The sequence below is a fragment of the Porites lutea genome, chromosome 9 (genome assembly GCF_958299795.1).
Source record: "Porites lutea chromosome 9, jaPorLute2.1, whole genome shotgun sequence".
Taxonomy (NCBI): domain Eukaryota; kingdom Metazoa; phylum Cnidaria; class Anthozoa; order Scleractinia; family Poritidae; genus Porites; species Porites lutea.
The window spans coordinates 11,011,957-11,037,946 of NC_133209.1; the positions used below are offsets into that span (position 1 = coordinate 11,011,957).

A 25,990-nucleotide genomic window follows, 5' to 3' on the forward strand; every position below is an offset into this window, starting at 1 on the left:
CCTGGGACCAGGCTCTGTACTGGGGGAAAAAGGAGAAAAAAATCGGCGTGGGCGAAAAAAAAAAACGGCGAGCGAAGCAAGCCGAGAGGTAGTCTGGGGAGGGGCAAGGGTGGCGGAGGGCTAAAAGATTTTTTGGGACCAACACCGCGGCAAAACGTCTACGCATGCGCCAGGTTGAGCATTTCCGGTCACTTTTTCAGTCACACTTTCCAGCCGATCAAAGTCTCCCACGCGCGCTCGGCTTCATTCTGTGTGCAGCTTGTGGTTCAGTTGTTCTGCTTCATGCCGCTCGTGTTTTTGACTATTACGTAGTTATTGAAATAGCTTTTATGGATAACCAGGCACAGATCACTGAAACAATATTTTAGTCGATTAGATTCAGAAAAGGTAAGTTGATAATAACTTGTGTAATTTTGGCTAATTTGGGCTTCAGGTGATTTTCTATCACGGAAAAAAGGTTTTTGACTGCCATTTCTCACTTAACCGGGCTGAAACTAAGACACAAAAAGTTATCATTGCAAGTTTTTGTATTGTAGTTCTAATTTTCGGTTCTTAGTCTTAATGCGGTGAGGGTTATAGGCGGAATGAGTTTGCGGAATGCATGGCAAGTAGCATGGCTTGCGGAATAACATAATTATGCGAAATTTAATATATGAAAACGTGTAAAAATTGGGATGTAAGATATTCAGGGGCGTGACCGAGTGTAGTTGGTCCTTAACAGGCAACCAAGACAAGCTTTTTAAGACGGGTGTTACATGATCATATTTTTTCGCACCGCTGACGATTCGGCAAGCAAACTTTTGAGCGGCCTGCAATTTTCTAACATTCTTATTTGTGAAATTTGCCCAAACATTCAAACAGTAGTACATTTTGCTGAAGACTGAGGCATGTATTACGGTTAACAACGTATTTTTGTCTTAGCAATGTTTGACCCGGTTAATTTGCGCTAGACGTGTGATACATTCCGACACTGAGGTCGTTATATGGTTATTAAATGTTAAATCCGGATCCAAAATTACGCCAAGATCTCTCTTTGATTGCACTGGGGAAATGTCCTTTCCCAACAAAGACAAGTGAAATTCATAGAGCTTATAGGCCATCTGTCGGCTCCCGAAAACAATTAATTTTGTCTTGTCTGGATTCAGTTTGCTGATTTCCGAAGCACCAGTTGCGCACCTGCGGGAGATCTTCATTCATTTCTTGGACAATCCGTTGGGAGTCGTGTAAATCAAAAGAAACAAACAGTTTTGTATCGTCTACATAACATTCTGTAGAGCAATGCCTTGGAACTTCTGGTAGATCATTTACGTATATGCTAAATAATAGGGGGGCTAGAATACTGCCTTGAGGAACGCCACATTCAAATGGAAGATCAGAAACGGAACTATGAATTCGTACAACTTGATATCTATTTGTAAGGTAGCTGTTAAACCATTTTGACGCGCTGGTTGAGGCGCCGACCCTTTGTATTTTACGTAACAATATTTGGTTGTCAGCGCTGTCGAAGGCTTTACTCAAGCCGATCATATCTAAAAGCACGCAGGCAGTTAATTTCTTATCATCAATTCCTTTGAGAACTGCATCAGTTGTGTGAATTAAAGATGTCTCAGTAGAGAACCATTTTTTGTTGCCGCTTTGTTTTGTGGTAAGCCTTTCCTTGGTTGTCAAATAGGTGACAAACTGATTATAAGCCACTCTCTCGCAAACCTTTATCACTAAGAGCGTTGCTGAACTTCTTCCCTTGTTTGAAAATTTTTGTTCAATTGCATGGCCTGACTGACAATGGTCAGTGGCCCACATTTGGAGGTACACGGCTCACCATCCAGTCTAAAGTTCTATAGGAAATTAGGGAGTTTGGTTCGCGTTAGTGAGTTCTGTCGCGTGGCATGTGACTGACACCGTTTCGTCACATATATATTTTTTAGCCAATATTTGGGACAAACAATAAGAGCTATTTGGGATATTCAATATTAACGGTTTATTGATAATATACAGTCACAGCAATAAAATGATAGTGAAGTATGGTATAACATGGGAAATTACTCCGGCCACTGATATAAATACCATCGGACAGGTTCCAGTACTCTGCAAGAAGTTACAAAGAAGCAAACGTGTTTAGCCTAGTGAATGGCAAGGGGAACTACAGTTCATAAGAACGCGTAGATTACTTTTTAGCTTGTCAAAAGGAGCAGAAATATGTTAGGCCTTGTAAGTTTTTAAGGATTACATGCTAAAGAAAGGAGAAAAGTGCTGGGATTTATATTTCATAACAAACACTCTATTTGGTTGAAAATAACTTTAAAAAAGAACATTCACGGATATCTTAACATACTTTTTTAGGCTAGTATTGTTTTTAAGGTGACAGGTCAAAGAAATCGTTAACTTATGACGTTCTTTATCTGATAAAAATGAACATTTTCCTTTGCAACTGGATGGAAAAAAATGGATCTTTCTCACCATTAAGCTTGGCTAAACTGATTTTATATGAAAACGAATGAACACGTTATGTTGCTAGCTATAAAAATTCCTCAGGAACACTTCTTGTAATGGAGAGGGATATGTAGTCGGCCCAAGGTCCATTTCTTTACCTCAACACCTTTATCCTCTCCTGACCTCATTGATACGAACAATGTGATAATAAGGACATTCAACTCAACCCTGTGCAGTGGTTTTCTTATTAACTTATAATTTAATAACTATTCATTTCCCCCAGATTACATTTTATGCAGCGCGGTATAAACAAATTGAGATGAGGTGTCAAATCTGTAAAGTGACAGTGCTAATGAGGATGCGCTGAAAATGATCATACTTATTATATTATTATCATCAATGTAATATTATAATCATCATCAGCAACATCATTAAGGGAAAACTAGCTTAGTTACATAGTATATTTTCACCAACCTAAATTCTTAAGTGTTACTGAGCCATTCCCAAAGGTTCACTCTAAATACTGAGCGTCATCCATGCTCAAATCATCTGCCTCCACATTTAAATCTGGCTCAAAATACCCGTCAACAATTCCATGACTGCAATAAAACGTAAAAATAATTCGTTAAAACACAAAATTCGACTTACATGGTCGCCTATTGCTATGAAGCAAATAGTTGCGTACTTGTAAAAACATCTTAAAGAAACCAATTTGAGATGAATTTTTGTGTAAGCTATTTGAGCATTATCGCAATAAAAATTGTTGCAAATCATGTTAATTATGAGTAGCAGCCCACAGGCTTTTATTGTAATTCAGAACCTTTTCTCTTCTCCTTTCCTTCCCTTCCATTTCTTTTCTTTTTTCTCTCTCTCTCTCTGCGAAAACTTAGGGAGCTCAAGTGTAAGGAGTGTAAGGATGGTTTCCGTTTTTCATTATATTGGGGGGTTGTAAATTTATGTTGAAAGGTTATTTTGTTTTCGTTTAAAAACAATACCTGCCTTTTTCTGAAAAAACTGAAAAAATTTATATATATTAGCAATGTGTAGTTCCAGAAAATAATTCACACACCCCCCCTCCCCCATGGAGGGCACTTGTTGCTTTCCAGGGGGTGCTTGTCATACCCCCCCACCCCCTACCCCTTGGAATTTCCGTAATTTTTCAACTTGGTTGGGTGCCCTCTGGAAAGAATATTTGTGTCAAAAATGTAGTTGCACTATATTATCAGTACGCGGAAGAATTTTTTTCGGTAAAATGAGAAAAAATCTTTTCATTCATGGTAATACGGTGTCTAGTAATCTCAAGGACGTTATTCGCTGATAATTAACCATAGAGGCGATACCTTACACTACTGACTACACGAATAATGTCATAAAAGAACAACTACTCTTTTGAATCTCTAACACTTAATTATATTCAACTTTTATCAAGGAGATTTCAATATTATCAAATTTGAAATTTAATTTCTTTTAATTTGAAAGTCTATTAAAATAATCCACCTGAGGCGCCCCTTTGTCAAGTAGATAGGGCTATGTGGATCAGTGAGACACGTTTAAAAATTCATCTTTTCGTCTTCAGCGTAACATAATCAACAATAAAAAGATGAAAGGAGTTTAAGCAGAAAGAAACAAAACTGAATGCAAGGCTGGTACTAGAGCAAAGGGCTGATTTACTATAGGCCAATATTTCGGCTAAACAAAATTAGCCGTCCTCAGGGCCAGAGCTATTATAATAGCGGGAGAAAATATTTTTTAAACGGCAGTACATACTCTATAAGATGTGCCATGGAGAGTGTCTCGGGGCAGTAATATTTAGGGCACTTGCAACCCGGCACGGAACTTTCCTCCATCTTTTCTACAGGATCTGCGCCATTAGCGCACATGAAATCATAAGGCCTTGTGCACAGCGGTTCACACATGAAGAATGAATACTTTTCACTTGCTGCACATTGACACGTATATTGGCATTCCTGAAGGACGACCTTCTCACCCGGGTAGAATTTTGCACCCTCGTGCAAACAGAACACTGGTGAATAATGAAGAGAAAATAACGTGGAATGGAGATTAAAATATTTCATTAGTTTATAATAAGTTATTTTACACTAGAGATTTTCATCTTTATTCTTCTATTTTTCATTCAAGATATTTCTTCGTTTCTGATTGGTATGGCTAAGCGCAAAGCCATTGATATGAAAATGAGTCTTTATTCTGATGCAAGCAAAACTAATTTTCACAAGACTGAAAAGTTTTAGCCTGGTTTCTGGAACTCGGAGATGACATATTTCTAAGATATTTGCCCATATCAGTTCGATTCACGTCAATCTCATTGATATTGGCAAAAAAGGCCGGTGCATGCATTGCGCGGTGCCTTGGCTGTTTTGTTAGTGCAAGCAGCACAGCTGGAGAAAATGGTGGAAGACTTCATACACCATGCGAAAACTCGGAAATAGCCGAACTACTGCCTTTGCATGAAATTTTTCGAAATTAATAATATTTACTTCTATAGACTGACTTTCATATGTTCATCCTCTAACGGCTGTTGTTGTTGTGATATTGTTGTTTAAATGTAAAATAACAAACTGAATAGGTGACCAGCTCCCAGTTGGCTCGATAACCGAGTGTATGTTTGAGGAGCACTGCACCGTTATCATCACAGATGTCACAGATTCTAATCCTTCCCTCAAGAAAGCTTTTAGTCTCAGTTCAAATAGAGCTGGTCGCTTACAGGGTGGTCGCAAGGAAATGAGTACTATCACAAATTCTGTAATCAGACTGAGTGAGTATCGAGACGGGTTTTGAACAAAAACAAAACAATTTACTTAACTTAAAAATATATTAAAGATGAAGTTAAATTTTACCTCCACACCTGTCGACAATTTGTATTCTCGTGTGGCTGATTGTCGGGCTTTGGACGTTTTTAATAGGAGAAGTCCCTCATATTTTCATTAGAGGATTAAGAAGTACGAGCCGTAAAAGTCTGGTCGGGTAATAACCATGTTAATTCTTACCATCATTGGATGAGATACTAGCTGCTGACGTCACTGTGTAGACTGTGGCAGCCAATAAGAAGTAAGCTGAGATCATGATGGATTGCTCAGTGTTTAGTTCTGTGTACGGGAAAGTTGAGAACAGTCTTCAGTCGTTAGTTCCATTTTTCTGATTAACTGTCCTTTAACTGGCCTCCCCGCAGACGTCCTTTGGGGTTCGTTCGTCACGCATTCATTTCTCCCCCACGGGGAGAAATGAATGCGTGACAAACAAACCCCAAAAGGACGTCTGCGGGGAGGCTATCCTTTAACCACAACACTACCAATCAGAATATTCCTTAGACCAATTCAGTTCATTAAAAATCTTTTAGAAGGTAAAGTAAGCCTTAAATATTCTTAAGCAAAAGTTGTATACCCCAATTTCAAACAGCAAAATGCAATTCGGGGTGACTGCAGTGCGGGTATTGCGTTCCACTCAGCTAATTAACTAACTTACAGTAAACAGGACAGTAATTTTTCGTTATGGGCGCAAAAAAGAACTAATACGGTTATATTTGTTTTTTTGTATTCTCAGACACCCCTTAAAGAAAGGAATATATAGTTACCAAGAAAACGTACATCCCTACGGATCATGAACACATTTGACAAAAAATATTTTGCGAACCTTAGCGTCTAGCGCCTACATCAATGGTTTCGGCCGTTAAACGATCTTATATAGTTTCATCAGCATTTAAATAGCTTCAAACCTCCAAGCCTCCAAACATATATTAGCGTCCGGGTGCAAATTAGGCCTCATTTTTCTAGCTATTCATTTTGTTAAGATGAGTTCTCGTTTTCATTTTCACACCCGGAAGCGTATTTTAGAAAGCCAGCAATGTAATCTTGAAATAGCAAAGGGAAGCACAGCAAAATTTCTACCTACTCACCTGTTTATAATAAAAACGGCTTTGAAGAAATCCACATTTAAGAATTACTTAATGTTTTTATCCCGAAATTTTTTGGAAACGCCCGCGAGTCCAGCCTTCCATCGATACAAATTGCATGATTTAGAATTCTTGTTCAGCTTTTTCTAAAACGTCAGTCTGAATGAGGACGACAGTAGAAAAACTTAAAAAAGAGGAGCGTTCTCTTGATCTTACGTGATATCTGATACAGGTCCGTTTACTGGTTTGACACTTTTTATACACAACTGAATCGCATTCGAAATTTAAGACGGTCCATCTTGTTTTACTGAGCACTGTAATTTTCTATTGCAAATTTTTTTATACAGTGCTGCGTCAAGATCAAAGGATGCGTCAAACATTTTCCGTCACTTTTAGTGACATGATAAAATCCTGAGAAAATTTTTCTGAGGGTACAATTAGCTTAAGCTAAATATTCTACAATATTCAGAAAGAACATGAACAGTAGGGTTAGGGTTACTTATATTTCTTTATAAAGAAAGACAAGTGATTGAACTTACCCGATCTACAAAATGGTGACAGAATTTAATACTTTCAGAAAACTCAGGAAAATCTAAAAATAAAGGACAAAGATATCACTTGCTAGATCCTGTATGTAATAAATTAACATCAAAAAACTTACACTAACGAATACCAAGATTTTTCGTTAATCGATGACAAACATTGTTGACAGTGTTTTTCAGGGGCGACTACTTCGCGTCAAATTAGCCACCGATAAGAGATTTTAAAACGCTACGGAAATGTGGCAATAAAAAAAGTTAAAAGAGTTCAATTCTCAGTCATTTAACTCTAACAGCTTTAGGGCTTCTGACCAACTTTCTTAATGGTCAGGTTATTTCAATGACACGAACAAAAGAAAAATAGCTAGCATAAATGTGTAAAAGTTATTTCTGCCAAAAAACATAAGTAAATATCAAATAACGCTAGAACCTTCATTAAATTTATAAAATATAAAGGGTGTTTTACTTACGGACGGAATATTTCAATGACACGAACAAAAGAAAAATAGCTAGCATAAATGTGTAAAAGTTATTTCTGCCAAAAAACATAAGTAAATATCAAATAACGCTAGAACCTTCATTAAATTTATAAAATATAAAGGGTGTTTTACTTACGGACGGAATATGTCCTCGAACAGTTGAGCTAAGTTTAAAATGAACGTAAGTAGATAAAGACGCCAGTTTTTGACTTAAACAACAAGTTTGCTCGTAAAAAGGGTTATTTTGTTTTTGGTTTTAGACAATGATTGATAAAAGAACCCACTACCGAAAATAATATTTTAAAAAATAATCAGGCGTCATTTTCCGCTGAGAAATATTGTCAGATCGAGTTGATAATGAATAAAGAATCACCGGACACAAATTAAGCGAAACAATAGAAGAAGCTTAGGGAATAGACCTCAGCGTGAAGGCAAAATTATTAATTAACTCTTTCACATGCCATTTTATAGCAGCTAAATAAATCATGTTTCACCGGAATTTGAGGATATTCGTTTTTAATACTTTTGGATTTATTTTCTTGTGATGCCCTTCGGCGTTTAAAGAAAAGTTAGCTTACGGTATTCATTCAAAAAATAATTCTAACTATTACTCCAAGTGACGTCATTATATTTTCTATTTTTTTTTTTACTTATTTATATCCTCACAAAAAAAATAAGGGGTCTGCTATATCAGAGTTATTTCTCGTGCAAATGTGACTAGTTTATTCTAATGTTAATGTGATTTGATTAATTAATCGCAGCGACTGTGTGGTTAATGATTTTTGTTGCTAAAAAGTTAAGAGAAGCCTCTTTGACCAATCCCTTGCTCCTTTAGGATTATATTATTAGCCGGACAATTAAGATCTTTTGAAAAGCAAGTTATATTGTGTTTTATAATAAATAGGTGAGCATAGGAAAAACATTAAAACATCAGATGTACGGAACTTTGATATCAAACAATAAAAAAGTCCCCCAAAAATCATAACCCTATCTTTAATGATTTGTTCGTCTCTATGAAGTTTGGTCCTTGTAAGTTTTGAAGGATTATATCCTAAGGACAGGAGAAAAGTGTTGGGCTATATATACTATATACAACATTCTCTTGTTTGATAATTAAGAAAAAAATTCGGATATCTTTGGCAGAGGCTAATAATTTTCTTAATGTATGTACGTATAAAATCGTTAACTGAGCCGATGGATTTTCTTGATCTTTTGCTAACTTTGGTGAACCGCTCAAGTAGGTAATTTTACAAAACTGCGAATTTACCTTTTATGATTTGATAAATTTTATTTGACATTTTCATCTTCACTTACAGCAACAATGCAAATCTCAGGACCATTTTTGATAAATCTTGCTTATGAGATAAACATACTACATAGTTACGCTGATCATGAATTTCTTTCATTTGAAATCTCCAGCACTCTACGTTTGGTACATGTACTGATCGGTCGCAGTTTCAATCAATTTAACTTGGTGACTTTTCACTTTTATCAACAGACCGACAAAAATTAACACATCACACAAGATTACAAGCAAACAATCGGCCAGGAAAGTAAAATGTTTCATTTTCATCCAGGTCGTAGTTTTAACATCTTTACCATGGACTCGAGAGTTTGGCGCCCTACTAATAACCAAAATATTTGAATCTTAAAAATACCGCAATGCTCTTTTGGCAAAAATGTTCAAAGGAGGCATATGATGCTTTTTGGGGCCCAATTTCGGACTTGCGGCATTCTTGGAAAGAATGGAAAGAGAGATTTATATCTATCCCACGACAAAATGACCTGAAAGTGTCTCTTCCTCCTCTTGTACAAAAGAAAGGAAGTGAGCATTTTATGGGCTGGTAAGTGATAAGGGAACATATTATTAAAGCTCTAAGTCAGACATTGATTGTTACTAAATACAATACGAAACCTTTTTTATACTCAAACTGTATATAAAGATTTTTGTCAGTTGTCCTTACATAAAAATTCTGAATGTAACATGGACAAAGATCTTGTGGTGAAAGGACTTAATTATGCCAGCTTTGATTGATACTGTTGCCATGGCATCCACGCAGCATAGTCAGTAACAGTGAAAATAGTGGGTCACGTGCTTTAAAAATGATGTCTTAAAAACTTCCTATGACGAACTGCTTGCCAAAGCCAACAAACTTAATATTTTCATAAACAGGAGAAGTATTTCCTGCATTAACTCTCAGAACTCACACCGCGCATGTCTGTGTTCAAAAACAGTTTCGCCCAAAACCTTGTGAGTTTATTCGGCGTTATCGCCAGTCACATGTCTCAATATTCAACAACATTTTGGGGCACCAGGTCAACGAGAATTTCTCATCTTCCGGGGTTTGATTTTTGTTTCAAGGTGACCCATAGCTTTTTGGCGGATTGTGATATCGTCATTGTCGTATGGCATCTTTTTAAAGAGACCCAAATTGCAAAAGATCACTCCCTTGATTAAACTGACTGATAATTATCCAACGCCCTCGTTCCTTAGACTCCACACATTTTTCTGGTCCAAATAAAATATATTTGTAACGTTTTTGCAAGAACTAGTAAGGAAATGCAGGGAATTAAATAAGGAATTATAAATTAACGGCCACCAAAAAACCAAGCCTAGCAGTGGCCAATAAAACATTATTTCATGTCTCAACGTTAAAACATTTTTCCTGTCCAAAAAGTACTAACATATACTGAGTCGGGTTCTGTGATTTTTGAGTTAATGACCCTGTATCTGACGTAGCTGGAGATGTGCGCCACTGTATAAATAGTCTTAGCTTATGTAAGTCACAAGAACTCCTTTCGTAACGCTGAGGAATTGACTACATTAACAGAAACTACAAAACGCTAATCAGTCACATTCAAGTTGTTTAGAAGCCATTCCGTTGCGTTTTAGAAAAAGCAGCTATGACTCTCCTCAAGTTCCTTCTAATAGGTCTCGTTTGTTACAAGGCTGAGGCAAAATTCGTTTATCCCAGGTTTGATGAAATCAACATGGCGAGAACTTTGGATGAGCGCTCGGGTAAGATGTATCCAGTTTTGTGTAATATTCGCATCCTAACAAAAAATAACCTACAATATAAAACAGATTTCTAAGAGCAAATGTTATTCCTTTCCTAGTGAAAGAATTTATTTTCCTTTCATGATTCCGCGTTGTTAAACTGCTTTATGTTGTTAATACAAAGTTTAACATCTGCTTTGGTGTTTAACTATATTCAGCACTTGTCGGAATCTAGGTGGACGTGATGATTTGTTTCGATCTTGACATACACAAACGTTAATGCCTCATGGCGAATGAAATCATGTATAATGGTACCTTATCTGTGAAAAGTTAGGCGTTTAATTTACCAGTTTTTCTTATCAGAGAAACACAAAGTCAACCGCCCATGAATGAAACGAATATCAGTATGTCATTCCATATTTTTAAAGGAGTAGTGTTTCTCATGTGTTTTTCTTGTTTTAAAAAAACTGAACACTGAAGTATGTGATGACCATTCTATTTTTTTCTATATTTTTTCTTTTTTTCCCGATATTTTTCGATAGGCACTGTGAGTATATAATGGTTTGTTCCATATTATCAAGGAAAGACTTGGCTAGCTCCTAACAGCTAAATACTTTAATTATTTCCAGGATGATGACCCATTTATTATACTTAAATAGTATTTTTCACATGCTATATGATGACCCAGTTATATACTTAAATAGCATTTTTCACATGCTATACGTGTGCCTTTTTATTTTAAACAGTCTTTTCCGGAAATATCATTGAACGAAATGCTATCTGGATAGAGATAAGGGTAATCTGCGATCAGGAGTCTTTTTTTTTTTCTAGCTATGTCTTTCTTTACCATATAGTCTTTATTCAATAGTGCATAATCAACAACTGAAGATTTCACGGCCCCTTCCCCAATTCAACTTTTACGCTGTCCCCCCCCCCCCCCTCCCAAAAAAAAATGCCTGAATTCACAACACGTGTTTCTTGGTGTCGCGGAAACCTTAAGGAAGTTTATGGGGTGTGTGTATACTGAGACCCTTATACAAGACATCACATATCTGATGAGCTTGATAAGTACAAATTTCTGCACTGAAAATTTGATCAAGACCTACTGGACATGAAGTGTAAATAATAGACATAATAGTCACTCTGGGGAAGCGCAGTGAAAAAAGGTTTTCTTTTGATTGGCTCGTTTTAGTGCAAGTTAAGGCAAACCCCATGTGTTCTGATTGGCTACCCGAGATCCGCCGAGAGGGCAAGATGGGTTTATCTTGCCTGTTCGGGATCACCCGCTTGGTCCCTAAAGAACCGATTTAGTTAATGGCCAAAAAATAAATGGTTTATTGGTCAAGCTCGTTCGCCGAAAATGACTGAATCTCGACTACCTCTCAGTCCATGAAAAGGGAAAAAACCTGGCTTATACATGTAGCCATCTTCTCGGAACAACCTTGCCCAATAACGCATGTCAGTATTGTCCAAATTCACTTGCCCACCATCTTGACCTCACGCTTTGTCAAACACGCATTTTTTTTGTATGGCTGAATCTGTGAGTGGGTAAGGGGCTGTTTTCATGAGAAAACTCGCACCGGCGCGAGTTTCATACCGGTATGACTTTTTTATTTCGTATCGGGACTACATGTTGTTTACATGATGACTGGGTCATTTCATACCTCGTTATTTGAAGGTACACTTCATGTTGATAAAATAAACGTGAGATTCAACATTACGCATGCGCTACCCGTTCCAGTCTACTGGCAGACCGATTCACACCGAAACGTGTGGTCGTTTCGTGTTTACATGATACCGTTGCGAGATTTCGTGCCTGAGTGAAATTCTCGTCCCAGTACAACAACCTGGGTGAACTCACGCCGGGTTGACTCGCGCCGGGATGACATTTTGTGGTGGCATCATGTAAACAAATGTAGAGCCATGAGAGGGAACCGGAGTGGACTCGTGCCAGCGCGAACCCCCGGTGTCATGTAAACACCCCCTAAGATGAAGAATCCTGTGTTCTGATTGACGTGCCCATCTTGCCCCCTTGAGATTTCCGTTATTGTTATCGCAAGAATAAATCCTTAATTGACCCAGGCTTGTTCGGTCAAGATGGCTGGAAATTGGCCTCGTTCTTTTTTTTACGTTTTTATTGACCTCGGCCCTCGTCTGCGTCAAATAATTATAAATTGGCAATATCCAGCCATGCTGACCTCCTGCTTATTCAATAACGTATATATTGCATGCAAGGGGAAACTGAGTAGGTGGACCTCGTTACACATTTCTGAATATTGACACTGAATTTGCCTTTAGATGGGTGCAAGTACTTTGACCGTCTTTATGAAGAAGGCGAGGTCATGATCCCAACAACTTCTCGAAAATGCGAATATCTGTGCACCTGTCACGTGTACGAGAATTATGAAGGCCAGTTTTTCTGCGAACGTCTGTGCCAGCAGTACACTGACTACATTTGTAGACCGGGATGGGAGAGTAAGCCTGTAAATGTGTCCGCGGGACCCCCCGAATATGGCTGCTTCTGTGAGGAGAACCACTGTGTTCCTTCCTTAGGAATCGACGCACTCATAGCTCGATTGCGATTGCGGTGAACATCCAGTCAGGTTTGTTAAACTCGAAGTTACCAACTATTTATCGAATAACTAAGCTTTTCAAACCTAATTATTCCAGCTAACTCATCTCAATGGGTATCACTGCAGCTACTTAGGCACTGGAACTAATGCTCTTACTGGATATCGGATATTGAAAATTTGCGTTTTTAATTATTTCATAAATCTGGTGGCCTTTTACCCCAACCAAACTCTATCAAAGGGATTCTTTTATACACGCCCATGCAACTGACATATTAAAACTGTCATGTACACAGCACTAAATCTTTCCGGTTATATAAATCATAAGTTTATTGCTTTTTCTGTATTATTTCGAGTTAATAAATTGTTATTTTCCCTTTTACAGAGTGGATGAAGATATGTGCCCTGTATTATCGGCCGACCAAGAGACAATGAATTCGACCAAGAAACAGCAAACGTTGTAATGTAAAGCAAAAAAATTCTGTGGATGAAAAAAATAATAGATAATAGCCACTATTAGATCTACAAAACCCTTTTTAAAATCCTTTTTTAATTGTGTAAGTCGAACGTAGTATATTAATACTTTACAGACAATTGTTTTTTCAAATGCGTCTTTCTAAAATTATTGTGTAGTTTGTTACCATGGCGTCCAAAGTAGCACAAGGACGGGCAAGGTTTTATTGTAACACTTTCTGTAGTAAAATATATCTCTCAAAAACACGAAAATGTTGTTTGTTGCATTTGGATGTCTTAGCAGAAATTTTAGATGGTGGATATCTTATCAGTGGCGGGGAGCTTAGTTGGGAGAGCGCCGGTCTGCTGAGCGGGAGGCCGCGGCTTCAAACCCCGATCAGACCAACACTCGGGGTCTTTAAATAACTGGGAAGAAAGTGCCGCCCTTGTAATGAAATCTGCAAGAAGCTGTTAGACTTTCTGATCTTCTCGGATAAGGACGAAAAACCGTAGGTCCCGTCTCACAGCACTTTCACTCATCTGTTCAAGAGGGACGTAGAAGAACCCACCCCACTGTTCGAAAAGAGTTGAACGTAAAGACCCCGGTGGTGTGGCCAACCTTTACGGGTTGTGGGATTGGGTAGGGATGGCACCTTGCATGAGACCTATGAGTCCCGTTCGTGCCTATTCCCTCTGGGCAGGCCTGTGTACAGAAAGCTGTTAAATAAATAAGTAAGTGTAAAGTTAAAAATACTCCCTTCACTGAACTTTGGTGGGGTTATTGTTTGCTTTATGAATGTGAGGGTAAAAAATCATGTAATTTGCAGCTGCGATCAAAAATTAGGATAAAATTTTTCCAACGTTGAGGCTTCTACCTCTTCATCAGTGGAACTTTTACGTAAGCGTGTTTTTAGTCCAAATGCTACCCTCGCGATTTCGACAAAAATATTTGCAAAGTCTACACCTTTGCGTACTTTATTGTTTGCTCGGTTGACCCCGACTTGAGTTAAAGAAAGAGACGATGACATCCTTTTTTGATGGAAATGAACGTTGATAAAGTGAAGTATGCAGAAGCTCTATATTTAATTTTCGGTCAGTTTATTTTCTTTTAACTAGTTACAAGTCCATATGCCTGCATGCATGGTGATATTGAATCTGGCTTGTTATCCTGGAGCTAAAGCCTGGTGATCCTGCAAAAATAGCATTAAAAAAACTATGAAATTCTACATTACTTCTTGATTTTCTTTAATAGTAGCCGCTTTAATAGTAGCTTTTAGCACTGAATTCAATGAGACATAACTCGTATCTTTAATAATAGAATCCCTATGGCAATTTTATTAGACATGATCTTGACTGACCTTAATTCAGAGTCTCTCGATGGTCTTAAAAGAACGCTCATCGAGTTTTTGTCGTTTCTGCCAGGGCCAGAGAGAACGACTGTCAAGTTTTTGTCGTTTCTGCCAGGGCCAGAGAGAACGACTGTCAAGTTTTTGACGTTTCTGCCAGGGCCAGAGAGAACGACTGTCAAGTTTTTGACGTTTCTGCCAGGGCCAAAGTGAACGGCTTTTTTGTTTCCTTCCTGAACGCAGGAGAAAAAAAAAGGTTAGACTAAAACATTCACCAAGTGCGTTCATCACACAACAGGACACAACATAAAATGGACTAAATCAACTCATTTTGTATGTAATTAAGGAAGATTCTGACTTGTCCCTCCGCCAGATTAAACCGAATAATTACAACATCTTTTCACCCGAATTTGGGGTAAACTTAGCTTAAAGGCAATAGTGGAATAATAGTTGCACCCAAGATTTCAAGGGTCGCGCAAATATTCGATCAACGTCTTAATATAGACAGGCAAGCGACCATTGAAAATGTCCAAATCGTGATTTGAAGTGAAGCCTCAGAAAGCTTCGGTGCATTTATGTAAAAGTGCGCCCAGCAATTAGATTCTTGAACTTTTTTATCAGTGTTGTTCAGAGGCATGCGTATGCGCGGGTGGAAGTCTGCAGAATACGGAGGGAACCAATATAACTGGGAGGTATTTTGAAGAATTTATTACCTATAGACACAAGTAACATGTTCATAGAATATATCAAGTACAAAAGACGCTTTACTATGTATCTAGAATTGAAAAAAGGGGATAGTTTCCGTCCAAAGAAACGATGGTGCTGCGTTACAAAAATGCGATTTCATCAACTGAACTAATTATTGACAATTTACAATCGTAAAAGGATGAAGAAACTGACGTTAGGTCGCTAAGATCTACATAGTCTAGATTAGCGAGACAGACTCTAGGCCGGCAGAAAAAAAGCAACCAAACACCAAGCTAAGAGACTGTTTTCACGAAGACCTTCGAGAAATAAAATGTTTCAAAACCAGTCATTCCTAAGGAAATACGGAAAGCCGCAAACATCAGTACGAAACTTTATCTTTCAAAAAGGTACCCTATTGATCTGCCACGGAATCGCTAACACTTTTCATTCTAATAATTTATTCTTATATTCTTGTTTTTCACGCTCCTACTATAATTATCTGTAAGAGAATCCCTATTGCGGAATGAGGGAAATTTTTGCTTGTGAAATCTGAATCCTGGGCTTTGGAATCCGAAATACACCTCAAGGAACCCAGAATCCAAGTCTATCTTGGATCAAGAGAGAATGAGCTAGATCATTCTCTCTTGCTTGGATTCTCTTCCAAGGAGGAACCAAGCCGGAGCACCGATGTAAGGCGGAATACCAGTCTATATATCTACTATTATTTATTGAATAAGGAACGGCCATGATGTTTCTTCTTTCCTAAAAATTGCAAATTTTGTCTAAATACTGTTTATTAATTTCTGATAAATTGATGATAGAAGCTGGTCCATAGTTTCTCGGCAGTGCAAGTTGAAAAGAAAGGGAAATTCGTTTTTAGCTGTGAAGAATATGTTTTTAATTCAAAATTGCATATTTTGTACTCGATCGCCTAGTCATTCGTGATAAACCAGAGGGTTAATAGTTCATCATCCATGTCATTTTATAATTTGGACGATTATCAATTTCGGCTAACTCTCTTTGAATTTATGAATGGCGCGGTACCATCGATTTTGATCCTGAGAGATTAGCTCAGTTAAAGTTTAATTTCTTGTTATCTGAATCCTATAAAAAGTGTAGTCTCTGTAAAGACAATGATCGAGACTACGTGAATTTTTATTTAAAAAAACAGTAGCTGTGAATACTATACCGAAGATAGCTTTAACAACATGTTAGCCGAAAACCAAAGTCGCCTAAATTCAAATTGCAGTACCCTTGAAACGGTCGGCCTTTCACTCCTCCATATGAACATTCTTAGTTTATTTAATAAATTTGATAAGCTTACAAATGTTCTAGGCCAAGTTCGAGTGAAATTTCCTATTATTGGGATTTCTGAGACTTGGCTTGATGATTGTTATCATTTTTCCGATATAGTAGGGTACAATTTTTGCATTAACCTAGATTCAATCGCACTGGTGGAGGTGTTGGCCTTTACATTGGTGAACATTTAAATTACAAAGAACGTCATGATCTAGCATTCGCTGAGGGCAAATCTACTGAATCCTTGTTAGTTGAAATAAATAGGACAAAAGAATAGAATATAATTGTCGGCATTGCCATCGACCACCCGACTCGGACTCACTGTCTGACTTGGATCTCAGTAGTACTGGGAAAAATTTCCAAGGAAAATAAGCTTGTATTTTTAATGAGTGAGTGTAATTTAAATCTATTTTACCACCATTATCATAAAGCGACAAGTGATTTCTTAGATTTGTTGTACTCGAGGATGCTATTGTCCACTAATAACACGTCCCACTGGTCCCACTAGAATTACGGCTAACAAAACTTCGTTAATAGATAACATTTTCACGAACGATCCACTTCGTCCCTCAATAAGCGGTCTTTTTCTCAATGACATATCTGACCATTTACCGATATTTTAACTTATTTTGTATAATAATAGTACTAGTGATAACGATAAATAAGTATTTTTTCTTGAAAAAATGCGCATAATCTAAGTGCATTTAAAGATGAGTTAGGTAAGATAAACTGGGCTGAATAGAGAAACCTTCAGTTAGGTGTAGCATTTCTAAGAAAAAAACTGATATAAAAGACGAGGTCGATCGGGCTAACCCCAGCGAGGGATTGGTGACCTTTCCACTGAAAATAGAAAAGGATAAAAAACCAAAACAGATCAAAATTACAGACTATTAGAACTGAAATGACAAGAGCTTCAATAATTGAGGTGGAACCCGGGTGGGGTTCTCAACAAAGTTTTATACGAGGAAGTCCAACCCCTTACATTTTTCTACACAATTTTTGCCACAAAAAGGCACCCCTTTCGAATAACCTTCTATTGAAAAATGACCTGCTTCGGGTACCCTTTTCACATACCTTGGTTTGAACTTTGGATCCCCATAACTGCAGCTATAATAAATACACTGTCTTTTAAATGTGAATAAATTACAAAACCAGAACTTTTTATTGATTTTTTCACAGCCATAAAAAAGTACCATTTGGTGCTTTTTACAGACCAAAATGACATATTTCCCTACCATGTCAATAGCTTCAACTGGTGAAATTCCAACCCTTTCATATATCTGAAGCTCGACTTAAAAAAGTACCCTTTTATGGGGGATCCTCCCCATATATGCCATTATAGCAAGTATGCCCCATTGGGCTGAGGATCAGCGCCCAAATACTGCTGAAATAAAAACGTTACCTATGTTATTATTATCACGTGATTCTTGATTTGAAAAGTCAGTCTTTTCAGCTAAAAGTAAAATAAACAGAAACAAAGTTAGAAACGCAGTTAGTTTCCGTCGTCCATTTAACAGGTTCTTATAATTGCTTTTCGGATAATTCTTAATAAAATAAGCTTGCACGAAAAGTGAGCTAACAGACGTAGAAGTAAATTGTTTTTTTACTAACCAGGCAAAAACGTCCGTTACAGCTGTTTTCCAAAACAAACCTTTTGAAAAAAATTCAGACTAGAATTGTCCCTTTTAGACAGAAATGGTCGAACTTTCGATGCACTTACCAGACACAACGACAGAAGCCAAAAGGAAACACAGGATCATCACTGCCGCCTGTATTCTCATAATGAATCAATGTTGCGAATGTCTGTGGTGATTATGGAAATAAACTTATAATTAACGAGTATTCAACTTTTTACTTTTTTATGGAAAACAAGGGGAAAAGGCAGCAAGAAACTGCGAGACTAAAGTTTCCGAAACCTTCTGCCTTACAGCTATGCATTGTTTCGTCCGCAGTGGGTGTTTTCTTGCAGAACAGTCTGCCACCCCTGGTGGCGGTTCAGTCTCGTGCAAAGGTTTCTGGGTTAAACATTAGTCGACTCCATCTACGTGGGGTATCTCCACAACTACTCCAAGCTCTATGGGAGATGTCATAGACCACGTGACCTCTGTTAAAGCGTCATGTCAGCGTTTGTGTATTTGTTATTCGAGTATCGTATGTTAGCCTTATGGTGACTTAGGCCATCCCCATATAGGATCTATAATGTTTCGTTTCCCAGTGACCTGCTTTTGGCAAAGGCAGTGCCCTTTAACTGAGCTATTGTTATCTTTGGGCAGAATATTCACCTCACCATGCTCTAATTGTATTTTGCTTTACTTAGGTAGTCAGCTCTTTACTGAGCTGTTGTTATCTGTGGCTTGAATACGTTTTTCTTGTGTAACCGTGTGAGAGCTGGATCCTCACAGCACAACTTATCGCTTTGAAAAGAAGGCTCTTTTCTACCCAAGATGGTCTGTCAGACCAAGTCTGCATAGTAATGTCGGTAAAAGAGAATTTTCAGAATCTGCCTCAGCAGTAAAATGATTTGAAGCTGCTTGAAGAAACCAGTAAAAAAAGGAAAAGTTGAGCTACTTTCAGTTTTGTACTTTAAAGGATCTGTTTGTTTTTGGGATGTAAGTAGTTAAAAACGACAGCAATGATAAAACCACCATAAAATCCTGGCAAATCCAAATCCAAATAAAGTTTACATTTTCATGATGATGTTAAACTACATGTGAATTACTTTTAAAAATGGGCATGCTTGGTTTTAAAGATAAGGAAATCAGTGTTTTTGTCAGGTTGCTGTAATATTAACTCAAGGTTTGTTTCGGCCTCGTTCAGTACCAAGGCACAAACTGTGATAATTAACCTGGTAATATTATTTTACGTTTGTTTTGAAAAAAAAAATGCCACAAAACATTGAACATGGTTTGCAGCCACCTCGTGAAAAATGGATGGACTCTTTCTCTTATCACTAAGGACCTTAATGTGCGTTAGTCAGTGTAACAACTGATTTTAGCAAAACGGAGTCAATCCCCTGATACTGCCCCTAGCCAACCATGCAAGCCCTTTTATCATTATTATGACTTATTTCTGTAGATACATACCAAGATATAACCCCCTTCTACAACGCTGAATACCTGACTTGGAGCAGATTTGACGCACAGGCGAAGATTAACTTGTGCAAAAAGAGATTTACCACCCACCTGCTTTTATTTTAATTACCTCTTATTCACGGATTGTGTAAACAATATTGAGAAACTGACTTTTGCATTTAAAAGCAAAGAGCGTCTGCAAAGTTAAGGAATACTTTTTTTGTCGTTAAAAAACAGAGTTTGACGATAATTTTTTGAAATCACTTCAACTTGTTATAAATATTAATCAAAGCATTTTTCTTAGATCTATAATCTCTGTTACTTCACTTTTAAGCCTGGAATCTACGGAGAGATAAGTCAAGACCGGTGCTAAACTAATTTTGAATTTTGCAAACAAAGGGGGAAAATTGTTCTAAACAAAATCAATGTTTATTTGTGAAGAAAAATTAAAAATGTTACTGTTTTTCCTGTCTCGTTTCACATTACTTTTACCGACAAAGACCATTCGTGACACAAACGTACCAGTGAGCCCAATAGATAGGGAGAATGCCATAGTAGCAACCATTATGGCAAAAAGCATGCCTGGAATAATTCTGTATTGATCATGCCAGTAACATTTATCGCAAAGCGTAATCTTAACAGAGCTTTCAATAACGGAAGAAAACACATTACACAAATATTTTAACTTCTGTCTGTTTGCTTTCTTAAATTGAAGAAATTTGCATTCGTCGAGAAGCACCAAGATGGATGATAATTTTGATGATAATGTTTTCTTTAAAAAGCATTTAGCCTCTTCAAGTCATTAGAGTTATTCTTGTTACCCTATAGAAAAAAATGGAGGTGTTTCGCTTATTTTGTGTCTAGACCCGGGAGGATAAAACGTTATTACTAGTTATAGTTATCGCTTGGTTAGGTTACACAAAGGTCTAAATAAACTTTGCAAAATGATTAGCAAATTCCATATGTAATTATAAAACCAAAGACCACAAGCAGGCGACAGCCCAATCGATTCGAGATGCCAAATAAGAACAAATGTAAAGTCAATAACTGACTAACCTGAGTAAACAGTCGACATTTCGCGACGTCACCACTGGTTTCCCCTCGAAAAGACTTCTGAGGAACGAGTTAAGAAATTCCATACTGATGACGTGCTAAGATTCTATTTATTGACAATATCCTGAAGTGTTCTTAATAATGATTTTTGACAAACTTTTCGAAGGTGCTTGCCTATAATTTTTCTTTTTATGGATTTTAACATATCAATTGTGAGTGTGTCATACTGTTGTAAGCCGCGTTCCTGTGACTTGCAAATGTAGTTGGCTGTTAGTGGGAGCCTGAGAAAATCATTTCGCAAGGACCACTGGTTTTCCCGCGAACACAGTGATGAAAACTACCCAGATCTAGGTGGTGCTTCTGATTGGTTGAAGCAAATTTCTTAACCGACACGACCAATCAGATGATTAACAACACTAGGTAATTAATGAACTTTAGGTTGTGTGAGCTAGAACCACGGAATGACAATGAAATACGATGTCATCTAAATTAATTTCCTTTATTGTACTTTAGTTTCCTTCTTACACGTTTCTAGGCAGGTTTATTACTTAATTAATAATGTTTTCAATGTCTACTTGTTGATGTAAAATACAATATCCTTTTGAGGCGTTGTCGGTTTTACCTGATGTAAGAAATAAAGCGTATAAATTAGCAGTGGAAAGAAAAGAACCTTGTTACGTGTAGGCTCTGCATGATAGATTGTGCTAGCATAATTTTTGGCATAATTGGTCATTACGAGCATAGTTTTCATGTTCCGAATAAAGCACTGCTAACATAATTTGTACTTTTGGCTAGTTTTGCACCACAAAATTGTCATTTGTTGATCGTGCAACCATTTTCTTTGTCCGCTAATTGTCGCATTCATGGGACCTGGGTCCCAAAGGAAGTGTCCCAGGGGTCTTTCCATTGGTCTTAACGCATATTAGGAGCCCATGCTCCTGCGCATATGTATAACTGGCTTGGTTACCCAACGTGGAGTCCGCGTGCTGCAGTGTTGTTAATTGTGTGAGATTTTATGGTTGTCAAATGGTTGTCAGATAGTGATTTATGCTCAAATAGGGTAAATATGTTTGTCATTGTTTACTTTTTTTTTGTTTGCATACTTATTGAGGCGTTTTGACCAAATTTAAAGTAAAAAGTAGAAAAATAATTGCTACATTTTTTGCTAAAATGAGCATAAATCACAAAAACTAAGTAAACATAATTGCTGGCATAATTTTAGAGATATAGGAGCATTGCTGGTAGCATATAAGCCACTTTTGCGACCACAATCTATCAAAGCCTATTTACATGTGACAAGATTTCTTACATTAAAGGCTTTTCTCAGCCTTATCCTATTTTCATTCTAAATATAACATTGTAACGTGTTGCCTTTTATATGCTTACTGCAGTTTTAACCCACACGTACGAAACAAATCACGAGAACCATCCAATTTAATGGAATCCCTCATCACTATAATAAACTTCATGAAAGTATTAATCATCAGTATTGCGTTCGAAATACCCTGAGTTGTCGGAAATTAGGGATGTTGTGGTTATGATCTTCACTAAAGTGATTATTGTGATAATTGCCACCATCAGCGTTTCAGTCTCTAGGTTAACATAATACCGGATAGTGTCAACAGCAACGGCAAAGAACGGGAACAAGTCGTCCGCGCACATCAAACATCGTGCAGGAGCGGTTGGCCTAGAGGGTTTCGTGAGCTAAATCCCACTACGCACTCCTAAATATTTACCTCCGTCTCAGTGGATTTCAATCCTCGCTTCTACTTGTCAGTTCATTTCCGCAACGAATACCTGCTCACACTGCACCAAAGTGTGGCGCAGAACCTATACAATATGTCAGACGCTCCACTTTTTAGATCGGTGGGGCGCAACTTCGCTTCGTTACAGAAATTGCGCCAAAATCACCGTCAGCTTACGTGTGAACAAGAGCCTTATCCGGTCTGGTTTTCGTGTCAGCGCAAGAGCTATATATCCAATATAGTGTGAACATAGCTTCACATTCGTCCTCAGTTTGATCGCTATCATAATAATCATGGTCTCACCTTTTTTTTATAATAATGTTACTTGGAAGCCTCGATAACGTCTCCCCAGACGGACTTGCCGTCGTTATTGGCCTCTACAATCAAAACAATAAATTGTGAGCAACAATTTTCTTTCTTGCTTATTGACTTGTTACCGCATAGTAGAGATGAATCGAATGATGAAAACTCAATCTGAATTTGAAATTATCGTTCCTCAGCTTCAATAACACAATCTCATAAACTGTAATACCGCGCATTTTTAGCTTCTATTCTTGTAATTAATTGTGATATGTAACACAATTTGTTATGGTTTTTTTTGGAAATCGTGCAGGTATTGAAATAATCTGCAGGGTTCGCTGATTTCCAGGAATAAACCTTACGCTCCTAGCCAATGAGAGGACAGCTGGTGAGTGCAATGTATACGGACTGTACTAACTTTTATAAGTCCCCACTTTCTGTGCAGTCCTGTAACATGGTAAAAAACCAAGCAATAAACACACTTATTCGCTTATTAGCTCCCTTTTACTGTTGAATTTCTTCTACAAAATTGATTTGGAGAACCGAATGGGCCGATCTCGAGTCTCGTCAAGCGCACAAAGCAAAGTCAAGTAAAAAAAAGGACACAGAATAACATTAAATGCTCACGTCTCTTTCCATGGCGTGCTGAAAAACAAAGCAACGAAAAAAATGTTTTAGAAATTTATGTTATACATGAAAATAGTGAGAAAACTAACTAGTTAGAGTTGGTGATTCAAACCGGGAAAAAAACTGCTTCTGCATAAAACAAATATTTGAAGTATGGCGGAGACCCAATTTACAACAACTACGGAACTGATTTATCCCAAACATGCTCTTATCTGGGTAAGCAAGCCTTTGTGAAAAGATTTCCTACGAAGACTCACATTTTTAAATGTGTAAAGGCCGGTTCATAGCTAATGTGGCGATCGATATAATTTATTGTTGAGCGGGTTTTTTACCTTCCTCATATGATACGGATTACTCATAGAGTCTCTGCCCACCAGTTCTCTATGTCCAGCCTTTCTGTCTAATCACTAAATGACCCAGCCCGCGTTTGAAAATTCTGGCCAAGATTAAATGACCTAACGCTTCTTCAGCTTTTCTGAAGGCTACCCGGCAAGATGTTCATAACAGAGTATGAAATCCCTTTTGGATTTTACAGTGATGATGTCTGCGTTATAACGTTACCTCCGCCTGCGAAACTTCTTTTTACTCCCTGGTTAGTTTCTAAATGTAACAAACGATGAGTAAATTGTAAGGTTAAAATTAAGGTATTCAAAATGGTATTCAGATGTAACAATGAGGTAATAATGAAGGGCATAGAAATGTTTACGCCACTACTTAAGTGCGTACCTGAAAAAATGTCGAAAAAATAGTCTTGCGTTTGCTTAACACTCTGCCAGAAGGACTTATGTTTAGATCGCCCTGAACTCCGCTGGTCAGAAATTCATTTGTAACGCAAAATCTTAACTAGACTAAGTGTTAAGGAATATGAATTATACGCTTACTTCTCTTTATATGGCGCATTGAACGAAAAGAAAATTAGACGAAACGATAGGAATTACTTAAATTTCTTAAAAGCGGACAAAAGTGATTCCATCTGTTATCGAAGACAGATTTGAAATACCGAGCTTTGGTTGAAGGTGGCAAGCTACAAGAACTAAGGAGATCATTCATTTAAGAAACTAATACAAGGATAATTGAATCAAGAGAAAAAGGGATGTAACAGAAAGTGAAAGATTTTATGCCACAATAATTCCCATCCACCAGCTGCTCATGGTCTTTTTTAGCCCCATGTAAGGCAAGAGAGATTGTGTAAGGTTATCCGAACCCCGGACTCCTGAATATTTTTCGGCTTGTGGAATCCAGAATCGTGGACCTTGGAATCCGCAATTCAGCTCAAGCGATCCAGAATTCCGCTAACGATTGGAATCCGTAATCCAAGTCCCGCTGAAAAAGAATTTGGAATCCAGTACCTGAAATCCAGATACCACAGCGTCTAATCTAGAATCCAAGGCTCCTAACTAATTATCTCATATTGGGCGAGTAATTTTTGGAGTTGGTAAGTGTGCTTCAGTGCATAATTTGGCTGAGCCTTTTTTCTTGACACTGAATGATTCGTGATTTAGTGTCGGTTTTGAATTGACATTCTGATTAAGTCAATCCACTTAGTACAATTATTCAAGCAACATCCAGTGGCGAAATTAATTTATTTTGAATTTTAAGTTTACCTCCGTTATCAAATTTTTCACTCTGTGGAAGATTCACAGGAAGAGGTTCTAAAAATAAAATGTAAAAATTGGAATATCAACGGCATCTCCAACGCGTCTGACTGCAGTATCAAGATCTGAAAAAATTTAAGAAACATACCTCTTCCATGGCGCACTAATGTCAGATTAGAAAAAAAATAATAGAAAAGATTTGAGAAAAGTCAGTAAATCACGATCAGTTATATTAGCAACAACATATCAATCAACGCCAAAGAGATCTAGTAGAACTTACCAACTCCATTTCCTTCAGATAGATCTTGAGGCTCATCTTTAAAGTTTTGCATGGACGGAGCTTCGACAAACAACAACAACAAGGTCAAAAAAATCAAACAGTTACTATGTGATTTGTAGCTATAGATCTTTTCTTATATCCTTGACATTTAATACACACTAAAGACTCGGTTGATCACGAATCCATGCTTGCGGTCATATCTAAAGAAATGACCATTGCCAAAATATCCTAAGAAAACAGCTGCCATTTCGCTACGCCTGACCTCTGGTTTCCCTGATAATTGACGTATGAGGAACGAGCGCAGAAATCCCGTACTGATGACGCGTCACTACCCAGATATGGGTAGTGCTTCTGATTGGTTCAAACAATTTTGATCCAGTCAGAACCACTACCGATCTCTGAGTAGTGACGCGTAATTCGCGGGAAAACCAGTGGTGGCGTCACGAAATGTCGGCTGTTTTCTCAGGCTATTTGTTGAAACGGAATCTTAGCTTGTGAGGGAATTATACGCTTAATAAATTACTTCCATTCCGGCTTAAACAAGTGGAAAGAAATGTAAAAACCGACCTCTGATATTGGATAAAATTGGTCAGAAAGAAAAACTAAGGCGC

General features: G+C 37.6%; 1 protein-coding gene and 1 long non-coding RNA gene across 2 annotated transcripts; both read right to left on the bottom strand.

Moving 5' to 3' along the window:
* Nucleotides 1–1,963: 1,963 nt before the first annotated feature.
* Nucleotides 1,964–8,776, bottom strand: LOC140948322 (uncharacterized). Its single transcript, XM_073397552.1, has 6 exons — nucleotides 8,740–8,776; nucleotides 6,877–6,929; nucleotides 5,436–5,541; nucleotides 4,198–4,453; nucleotides 2,905–3,029; nucleotides 1,964–2,085 (listed from the first exon to the last, which is right to left on the bottom strand). The coding sequence occupies exons 1-5, from the start codon at nucleotides 8,759–8,761 to the stop codon at nucleotides 2,942–2,944; spliced, it is 525 nt and encodes a 174-aa protein (XP_073253653.1). The 5' UTR covers nucleotides 8,762–8,776; the 3' UTR covers nucleotides 1,964–2,085; nucleotides 2,905–2,941.
* Nucleotides 8,777–21,310: 12,534 nt separating this feature from the next.
* LOC140949294 (uncharacterized) lies at nucleotides 21,311–25,178 on the bottom strand. Its single transcript, XR_012167108.1, has 5 exons — nucleotides 25,109–25,178; nucleotides 24,066–24,104; nucleotides 23,505–23,522; nucleotides 22,881–22,954; nucleotides 21,311–21,454 (listed from the first exon to the last, which is right to left on the bottom strand). It is a non-coding gene; the product is annotated as an uncharacterized lncRNA (long non-coding RNA).
* Between the last annotated feature and the right edge of the window lie 812 nt (nucleotides 25,179–25,990).

Coding starts and splice junctions, on each gene's coding strand:
- LOC140948322 (XM_073397552.1), bottom strand. CDS start 8,761: ATGAAAGAAATTCATGATCAGC. Junction 6,930..8,739: donor GAAAGAAATTCATGATCAGC/GTAACTATGTAG, acceptor CTTTATTTTTAG/ATTTTCCTGAGTTTTCTGAA. Junction 4,454..5,435: donor TAGTATCTCATCCAATGATG/GTAAGAATTAAC, acceptor ATTATTCACCAG/TGTTCTGTTTGCACGAGGGT.